At 47.5% G+C, this 10,232-nt stretch overlaps 1 protein-coding gene across 1 annotated transcript; it reads right to left on the bottom strand.

Moving 5' to 3' along the window:
• Positions 1-3,238: 3,238 nt before the first annotated feature.
• LOC147112646 (trace amine-associated receptor 1-like) lies at positions 3,239-4,395 on the bottom strand. Its single transcript, XM_085996224.1, has one exon. It carries the CDS (start codon positions 4,367-4,369, stop codon positions 3,329-3,331), a length of 1,041 nt encoding a protein of 346 aa, XP_085852350.1. The 5' UTR covers positions 4,370-4,395; the 3' UTR covers positions 3,239-3,328.
• Positions 4,396-10,232: the final 5,837 nt, after the last annotated feature.

The raw sequence follows: 10,232 nt of genomic DNA, 5'->3' as shown, positions 1-10,232 counted from the left end.
CCTTAAACCAGCAGTCCTTCTGATCATGGGTTGTTCTGCCGCAGCGATAGCACTTTTCTGCTCCATACGCCATTTCGTTAGCGCTGTATTCCTGTGGTTTCTGTTGTATTTCCACAGCTCCCCGTGCTGCTGCTTCGTAGGATACTGCCACGCTGAAAGACTGTTCTAGCATCAGGTCCTTTTCCGAAAGTAGTCGTTTCTGGGTTCCTTCACTCTGGAGTCCGCAGACAAACTTATCCCGTAAGGTGTCTGCCAGTCCTGCTCCGAACTGGCAGTGCTTCGATAACTTGCGTAGTTCCGTAAGATAGTCAGTATTGCTCTCATCTTTGTGCTGGTTTCTTTTATGGAACTTGAATCTTTCTGCTATCGGCAGCAGTGTAGGGTTTAGGTGTTCCTGTAAGATATTAACAATCTCTTCAAAACTTTTCTCCATTGATTTAGCTGGGGTAATTAAATTCCGCAATAGGCCGTACGTTCTCGCGCCCATCAAATTTAATAATACCGACGCCTTCCTTCCATCGGCCACCTCATTTGCCTCGCAGTACACTTCAATTCTTTCCACATATGTGGTCCAGTCTTCTACCTCGTTGTCGAAAGCAGAGATACTGCCACTCTTCAGCATCTTGAGTGATTTAAAATGGCGCCTCCCGCGCTTTTTCTTCTTCCCCAATGGAATAAAATGGCACCTCCCGCGCTTTCCTTCTTCCCCAATGGAATAAAATGGCGCCTCCCGCACTTTTCCTTCTTCCCCTTGCTGCCACACTGCTCCTAGTGTTCTACAGGGTAATGGCGGCGACCCGCGGCTTCAGTGCGTATCACTTTTCCTTCCCCTCGTTCTATCCTCTCCACGCTGCCCGGTTCTTGAGCACCGACCGTGCCCTGTGCACTCCACCCTCTCTCTCTTCCTCCCGACGACGCTGCATGGCCCCTTTGCAGAGCTGCTCGATCGAGCCCGAGCCCGCCGCAGTCCGGAAGGGTCAGCGCACTACCTGCTACCAGCACGACTTGCTGGAACACCTCGACTGCGAAGCCAGGCCCAGCTCTCCACAGCCTTCCCTGCAACTCTCCGATGGATCCCTGGGCGGTTGCCCGCGGTCGACGCCCGCCGTTCTGACTTCGACCTCCAAGCAGCTTCTCTTCAGGGAAAAGATCCCCGTGAGGTGATGCAGTACTGCAGGTGAGTTCAAACCTGCCCGTCGCCAGTGTAGTGTCCGAGGATCAATAATACTCAGACTGCAGGAGAACAATAAAACAGGTATTTACTGAACAGAGGGGAACTCAAGACTGAAATACAGAAGCCTGCTATGGCTTTTTATATACAGGGGTGGTCACTGCCGGTACTGCAGTATAGAATCAGTTCTTCTCTTAAAGGTACATACACAACAAGAAGTACCAGAGAAAGCCGACGAGCAGAGTGATCGAAACCGGGGTAAGCATAGTCTCTCAGAAGTGAAGTTTTTGGGCTATTCCGAGGGTGGGAGCTTCGTTTGGTTCAGCCAGGCGAAAGGGGTTTATGCGACTGGGTAATTCATTGATGGGGTGGAATTATAGTCCACCATAGCTGTTTTTAAGGGAATTACTGCTTGTTATAGGCCCCAGTTTGTACTGTATGTATGTTGATTGTAATCTGGATTTTATTCTCCACAGGGCTAGTAATTTTGTTTAGTAGTGCATGTTTTAGCCAGTGTATGTTAGACCAAATAAATACAAGTTTGATTTTTCACCGAAGCATTCCTGTCCGTGACTTATTTCATTTACACTCTGAATAATAATTCCCGGGTATAGAACTTTCGTAAGGCGGGGGCGATTCGAACCGTCCGTCTAGCAATTGGGCTCGGATCAAAAACCGTTTACATCTCCTGGCGACCAGCGGCAGGATCTGGGTTAAAGGATCTGGGTTAAAGGAGTGTAAAAAACCGCCTACAGTCCGGAGTCAATGTTGAGGACTCCCAGGGCCACTCCTTGCCAACTGCATATCGCTGTGCCGCCACCCCTGGTGGGCCTGTGCTGCCGGTGGGACAGGACATATCCAGGGATGATGATCGAGGAGACTGGGACAGTCAGGCTGTTGCTTGACCAATCTGTGCGACACCTCTCCCAATTTTGGCACAATTCCCCAGATATTGATGAGGAGGACTTTGCAGGGTCGTCTGGGCTGGGTGTGCCATTGCCGTGTCCATAGCCGGTGCCGAGACTTTAGTGCAGTTTCCTCTTGCAAGCAATTCATCTGCCTGCCGTGATCTTTAGATAAATGAATAACCAAAAGGTAATACCCTTCTTAAGAGTAATGCCATGATAGTCCTATTATGTGTAATGTTGAAGCCAACAGCATCCTGCCCCTGAATTGTGAGTCAAAACAGCACCGGACAAAAAACCAGAGATGTGGATAAAAGAGAGACAGCGACAAAGAGATGTCCATAAATAACACAGTACGCCGCAAAGAATTCCAAAAATATATTTTAAAACATATCCACGTGCAGTGCCACAGAATCTAAACTAGTAGTCACAGTAAAATCATTACATAAAATTGGGGAGCGGGGGTGGAGGGGGAGGAAAGCTGTAGTTACCCAGATTAAAATGGATGCTAATAGAAAAATTTAAAATGCTGGAAACACTCAGCAGGTCAGGCAGTATCTGTGGGGAGAGAAACAAAGTTAATGTTTCAGGTTGATGACCTTCAGTCAGAACCCTCTGATTTAAAATTAAAATTGATGCTGTTCCTTTCCTAAGTTTAAAGTGGAAGATCAGAGATGGCTGTGGATTTTTGGGACCTGTATTAGAAGGCTCCTCTGACCAAAGATTAATTATGATAGGGGCTTTCTTTGATCAAACAGTGATTGGGGATAGTGTGCTTAAAATGCAATAAAGACATGCCTTCACTGATGATACACTGGGCCCCATCGAAAGGCCAGAATGCTTACATTTAGGATCACGGCCCCTGGTCTCACCCCTCTTATGTTGATGGCTGTGGATTTTCGGGGCCTGTGTACATAACAATGTTACCTTGTTTTGTGAGGTACTTGCCTAGTTCCGATACTTCATTGTTTAAATTGTAAATATTGTAGTGATTTTAGCTTATACTAGTCTTATCTGGTGTCTGATGTTTGCATGTTCAAACTGATAGGGGACACAATGGGAATCCTGCATAAATACCAAAAACAGTGTTATATAATAGGATAATTAGGGGTTAATTCTGGATGACACAACCTAAACTGTATTCTCACGGCGCATGATGGGCTCAAGTTGCTCACAGGGAGCAAACTAGTCAAAGTGACAAATAGCTTGTTTAGTGTCCACTTTTACACGCTGTTTACTATTTCTATATATTTTACTCACAGGACAAGTCCATTTTAGAAGAAACAGGTTGAAATATTTTGCACGTCCAAATGATTCTAACTGCTTTTCTAAACCAGGAAAAGAAGAAGCCATAGATTATGGGATTGAAAGTAGAATTCAAGTAACCAAACCAAACAAAAGTATCAAACAACACAGGCGGGGTTGAATAATTAACAAAAGCCTCCATTGTGATGCAAATGAAAAATGGAGACCAACACATCAGGAAGACACCCATCACTATTCCTAGAGTTTTGGTAGCTTTTCTTTCATTGTTTCGTGAAAGTCTACTTCTGTTTTCTGTGATATTTTGAACTTGAATCGTTATTCTGTTTATGCTTTTGACCTGTTTTATAGCCACAAAATATATCTTACAATAAATACACAACATGGTGACTCCTGGGATGCAAAAGGAAATCATTGAGGCAACCACCCCTGATATTTCACTAAATATAAGCATGCAGCTCCCATAGCAAGCAATATTATTGTAGTAAAATTCCTCAATTCCTTTTATATTTAATTCTAAAAAGATTAAGCAAAAAGCAAATACAGCTGAAACAGCCCAACTCATGAAGATCATCATCTGTACTGAGAAGAAAGTCATTCTTATTTTGTATCTCAGTGGGTCACACACTGCATAGTAACGGTCAATAGAGATGAAACACAGATGCAATATCGAAGCTGTGCTGAGCATAACATCACAGCTGGAGTGAATCTTGCAAAACAACTGCCCTAAATACCAACACGTTTCTACAGATCTCACCATGCTGTAAGGCATAACCAAGAATCCCAGCAGAAAGTCAGTGGTGGCCAAAGAAAGAATCAGATAATTGGTGGGCGTGTGAAGGTATTTGAAATGGGAAATTGAAATAATGATTAACATGTTACCAATGACAGTAAAGAGAATTAATAGCAGCAAAACTATATACATTGAAGACCGAAGGATGTTTGATCGGGTTGCTTTAGGGCAAGATCCATTTACAAATTCATAACAGTATTGAACAGTTTCTGTTGTCTCAAAGAGATTTGTGTCCATTGTGCTTCCTTTCAAAGGCTCGTCGGTTTTTGATTTCTCAGCCTAGTCCTAAGCCTTTATTGAAGTCTATTCTTTGCTGCTTCTCTTCTTCACATCAACATGCACTAGAAGAGGTGCAAAACAACAACAAATAATATATATACTTCAATTCCACTGTATACTCTATCAAGCTAAAATGTTTGAAGTATCACAAGTTTATGTAAATTAAACAATCTTTTATGATTATTCAGTAAAATCTGACATACTAGAAATACTAGTCTTTTTACCAAAGCATGTTACTTTTTCCAAAATATGTTTGATTTTATTTCAAACCTCAGAACATTCTCATGACATTATTGGTGATGTATACCCAATCCAGTAGCAATATTATTGATTTCTAGACAGCATAAATAGATGAGTATCGAGTTTGATCAACAAGATCTTTTATAGAAACAGCATAATTAAATATTCTTAGTTGCTTCTTAGGGACCAGCCATTTAGGGCTCAGATGAGGAGGAGGAATTTCTTCACTCAGAGGGTGGTGAATCTGTGGAAGTCTCTACCTCAGAGGGCTGTGGAGGCTCAAAACTAAGATCGCTAGATTGTTGGGCACTAAGGGAGGCAAGGGATATGGGGAATAGGCGGGAAAGTGGAGTTGGTGTAAAAGTTCAACCAGGAGCTTATTGAATGGTGCAGCAGGCTCCAGGGGCCGTATGGCCTACTCCTGCTCCTAGTTTATGTTCTTCTGATATATTGCTTAATATCAGTTTTATATCCAAAATGACAGACTCTGAAATGGATTTTATTTGCGACATAGAAAAAGGCTTGCCTGAATAAATTACATTGTCCAAGTAGACAAATTGTGCTTTAACATCCTACTGTGGCGGAACCACCAGAGGATTACGGACAATTGTATATAATTCCTTTTACAGCAATGTAGTACAGCTGGGGGCTGCACCTTTAATGTATCTGTTAACAGTACTAGGGCTTCTTTCCTGTACTCCGCGTGATGACGTCATGCCGTCCGTCACGTGATCTCTCAACGGCGGGAAGAACGTGATGACGTCATGACGTCAGAGCTCGGAACCTTCTAGCAGTAGAGCTCGGAAGCTTCTAGCAGTTGAGCTCGGAACCTGCTAGCAGTTGAGCTCGGAACCTGCTAGCAGTTGAGCTCGGAACTTTCTAGCAGTTCCAGAGAGGCTTTCAAGCAGACCAGACCTATTTGCATTGTATCCTACAGTTTCCTGTACAGCTTCGTTTGTTCATTAAATTTTATTGTTTTTTGATTTTCTGAGTCGATCTCAATTCTTCGGCTAGGAACCCCAGTTCCCACATTGGTGACCCTGATTTCTTTGAACAATTTTCGTTGAAGTTACATCATGGACACGAACGCCGTCACCCTCAAACTGCCGCAATTTTGGGAGCAACAACCGGCCGCGTGGTTTTTCCAGGCGGAAACCCAATTTGCAATCCGGGGAGTAGCAGCAGATTTGACCCGTTATTATTACGTGGTCTCCGCCCTCGACAGCGCCACGGCCTCGCGGGTCATCAGCCTCCTCGAGAGTCCACCGAATGATGGCAAGTACGAAGCTTTAAAAGCACGTTTGCTGCAGATTTTCGGTCTGTCCAAGTCGGAGCGTGCTCGCAGACTTATCTCCATGCCCGGCCTCGGGGACTCAAAACCCTCAGAGCTCATGAGCCAAATGCTTACGCTTTTGGGCTCGGAATTGCAATGTTTTCTGTTCCGCAAGCTGTTTCTCTGTCAACTACCAAAGCCAGTACAGACGGACTTGGCCAATTCCGCGATCACGGATTGTGCTGAACTCGCCGCGGAAGCAGATAAAATATTCACCGTCTCACAACAATCTTGTGCAGCCACGAGGCGCCAAAACTATGCTGAACTCACCGCAGAGGTGGATAAAGTATGCTCCTGCACACAGCCATGTTGTGCAGCCAAGAGGCGCCCATCCCCCACAAGAGCGAATCCGACTCCTCCTCCTGCAGGCTGGTGTGCATACCACGCTCGTTTCGGCGCGAAGGCCAGAAATTGCCGTCCGCCCTGCAGTTTCTCACCAAAAAAAAACCTACCTCAAACCAGCGGTTTCTGAGAAGATCAATAAGGCCTGAGGGATGCGCCGGAGTTGCGATGGCCGTCGGGTCCGCAGGGAAACTCCTATACATTACAGACTCCCTGTCAGGGTGATGTTTTCTCTGTGATACTGGCTCCCAGCGTCGAAGCTAGATCTTCAATCCGGCAGTCAAGGTCCCCCCCTCGAGGCAGCCAATGGTGCGGCCATTCACACGTTCGGAAAGCATAGGGTCCAGTTGAGTTTTGGTGGCCAACGTTTTGTTTGGGAGTTCATCACGGCGAAAGTCTCACAGGCCATCCTGGGGGCAGATTTCTTCTGCGCAAACGGGTTTCTCGTCGACGTCCGACACTGCCGGCTAATCAGTGCCTCCACTTTTCACTCGGTCCCCTGCCACCGAAGCACCGCGATGTCTTGGTCAGTTGCCTGTGCAGTCCCATCTCCAAATGAGTTCTCTCGTCTTCTCAGTGAGTTCCCTGAGCTCACCAGGCCCACATTTTCTTCTTCAGTCGCGAGGCACGGTGTGGCGCACCACATTACCACGACAGGATCCCCCGTTTATGCGAGAGCTCGAAGGTTGGAACCTGGTAAACTCGCAGCCGCCAAGGCGGAGTTCCATACAATGGAACGCCTGGTTATTATTCGACGTTCGAATAGTCCTTGGTCCTCGCCATTACACATTGTTCCTAAGCTGGGCGGCGGATGGCGACCATGCGGTGACTACAGACGCCTGAATGAGGCTACCACACCGGATCGGTATCCAATTCCTCACATTCAGGATTTTTCGGCCCATCTGGCAGGGAATTCCATCTTTTCCAAAGTAGACCTCATCCGAGGCTATCATCAAGTGCCCCTGCATCCTCAGGACATCCCCAAAACTGCCGTCATCACAACTTTCTGGCTCTTTGAGTTCCTTCGTATGCCGTTTGGGCTGAAGAATGCAGCACAAGCCTTCCAACGTCTCATGGATTCCGTGTTGCGCGATCTGCCATTCATTTTTGTCCACCTAGACGACATCCTTATTGCCAGTAACAGCACGAAAGAACACATTACGCACTTGCGTACCCTTTTTTCTCATCTCAGCCAACATGGCCTTATTATCAACCCGGCCAAGTGCCAGTTTGGGTTGCACAGCATTGATTTTCTGGGACACAGAATCACCTCAGAAGGCGCCGTCCCGCTGGCCACGAAGGTGGAAGCAGTCACCTTGTTCCCTCTTCCTCAGACCATCAGGGCCCTCCAGGAATTTCTGGGAATGGTCAATTTTTATCATCGGTTCGTCCCCAAGGCAGCATTGTTGATGCAACCTTTGTACGAGGTCCTCAGAGGTAAATCAGGCAAAGAGCCGATCGATTGGACACCCCAGATGGACCAGGTTTTCCTCGACACTAAGAACGCTTTGGCTGCTGCGACCATGTTGGCACATCCCCTTCCGGGTGCAACCATTGCCCTTACCACCAACGCATCTAATTATGCCATCGGGGCAGTACAGGAGCAGTGGGTCAATGGCACATGGCAACCACTGGCTTTCTTCAGCCGCCAATTGCGGAAGAACGAACGCACGTATAGTACTTTTGATAGGGAGTTGTTGGCATTGTTTCTGGCCATCCACCATTTTCGCTTCCTACTGGAAGGATGCCCATTCACGGCTTTTGTAGACCACAAGCCACTTACTTTTGCGATGGCCAAGACAGTGGAACCATGGTTGGCATGGCAACAACGTCATCTTACGTACATATCTGAATTTACAACCGACATACAACATGTCTCGGGCAAAGACAACCTGGTGGTGGATTGTCTCTCCCACGCCCAGCTCCATGCAGTACACCTGGGAGTTGACTATGTTGGTTTGGCAAAAGAACAGAAGGCAGACCCTGAAGTGGAGGCATACCGGACCGCACCTTCCAGCTTACAAGTGGCTGATGTCAGTTTCCAGGCCGCAGGGACCACACTCCTGTGTGACATCTCGATGGGCATCCCACGTCCAATTGTTCCAGTCGAATGGCGCAGGAGAATTTTCGACACTATCCATGGGTTGTCACACCCTGGCATGAGAGCGTCACAACGACTCATGGCAAAGAAATTCGTCTGGAAGGGCATGCATCTCGACGTCCGTGACTGGACCAATACCTGCGTGAGTTGCCAGAAGTCCAAGATACAACGCCATGTTAAGGCCCCAGTCGCCACTTTTCCGGTTCCGGAGCGTCGATTCGACCATGTGCACATGGACCTGGTTGGTTCTCTCCCTTCCTCTCATGGGTACACTCACCTCCTCACCGTGGTAGACCGCACCACCAGGTGGCCAGAGGCAATTCCTTTGGTTGCCACCACAGCGGCAGACGTCTCCAGAGCCTTCATCTCGTCGTGGGCAGCTCGGTTCGGGGTACCGGCTGACATCTCCTCCGACCGGGGGCCTCAATTTACCTCTGAGCTTTGGAACGCCGTAGCTCAAGGTTTGGGCACCAAGCTTCATCGTACCACTGCCTACCATCCACAGGCGAACGGTCTGTGTGAAAGATTACACAGGTCCCTTAAAGCCGCACTGTGTGCTAGTCTCCGTGGGCCTAGTTGGGTGGACAGGCTCCCTTGGGTGCTGCTAGGTCTTTGCACGGTGCCTAAGGACGACCTGCATTCTTCTTCAGCAGAGCTGGTTTACAGCCAACCACTCAGAGTGCCTGGCGATTTTCTTCCACCTCACACGGAACCCTGGTCCCCAGCTCAGCAGCTCGTCAGCCACCAGGATGCGGCTAGGAATTTCATCCCAGTGCCTACGTCACATCATGACCTGCAGCGCTCCCATGTCCCGGTGGATCTTAAGAGCGCAGAATACGTGTTCATTCGGCAGGATGCTCGCAAAAACCTGCTCAAACCACCTTACACAGGTCCGTTCCACGTCATCTCGTCAGGTGACAAGTCCTTCACAGTCGACGTCGGCGGTAAGCCTGACCAAATCTCCATCGACCGGTTGAAACCGGCGCATCTGGATCTGAGTGAACCAGTCGTCACCGCTGAGCCACCTCGTCATGGTCATCCACCGTCGACTGCCGGACCAGTACAGCCACAGTCATCCGCCGAGTCGCCAGTGCCCGCCTCACCGGGTCGACCACAGCCGGCCTCTTCTTCTACTCCGCCTGCGGCATCATCCCAACCACAGCCAACGGCCAGTTCGTCTTCTAGCGCTCCATTCCAGCTGCCGGGGTATCGCAGTCGGTCGGACAGAATCGTCAGACCCCCTTCTCGCCTTACCTTCTCTGTTAAAAGCAATTCTGGGGGGCACATGTGGCGGAACCACCAGAGGATTACGGACAATTGTATATAATTCCTTTTACAGCAATGTAGTACAGCTGGGGGCTGCACCGTTAATGTATCTGTTAATTGTACTAGGGCTTCTTTCCTGTACTCCGCGTGATGACGTCATGCCGTCCGTCACATGATCTCTCAACGGCGGGAAGAACGTGATGGCGTCATGACGTCAGAGCTCGGAACCTTCTAGCAGTAGAGCTCGGAACCTGCTAGCAGTTGAGCTTGGAACCTTCTAGCAGTTCCAGAGAGGCTTTCAAGCAGACCAGACCTATTTGCATTGTATCCTACAGTTTCCTGTACAGCTTCGTTTGTTCATTAAATGTTACTGTTTTTTGATTTTCTGAGTCAATCTCAATTCTTCAGCTAGGAACCCCAGTTCCGACACTACAATATTTTATAATAGTATATAAAGTATAGATATAGCAATATATATACATAATATAGATTAACTTACCTTTATTTTATAAACATATTTATGGAAATCCTCTTTTGTC

The sequence above is a fragment of the Somniosus microcephalus genome, chromosome 9 (genome assembly GCF_052327205.1).
Source record: "Somniosus microcephalus isolate GS21.2 chromosome 9, FLI_Smic_1.0, whole genome shotgun sequence".
Classification (NCBI taxonomy): domain Eukaryota; kingdom Metazoa; phylum Chordata; class Chondrichthyes; order Squaliformes; family Somniosidae; genus Somniosus; species Somniosus microcephalus.
Note: the sequence above shows the minus strand (reverse complement) of the source record. Positions and strands in the feature narration are given on the sequence as shown.

Bases quoted from the DNA above. Each gene is read 5' to 3' on its own strand.
- LOC147112646 (XM_085996224.1), bottom strand. From the start codon at position 4,369: ATGGACACAAATCTCTTTGAGACAACAGAAACTGTTCAATACTGTTAT.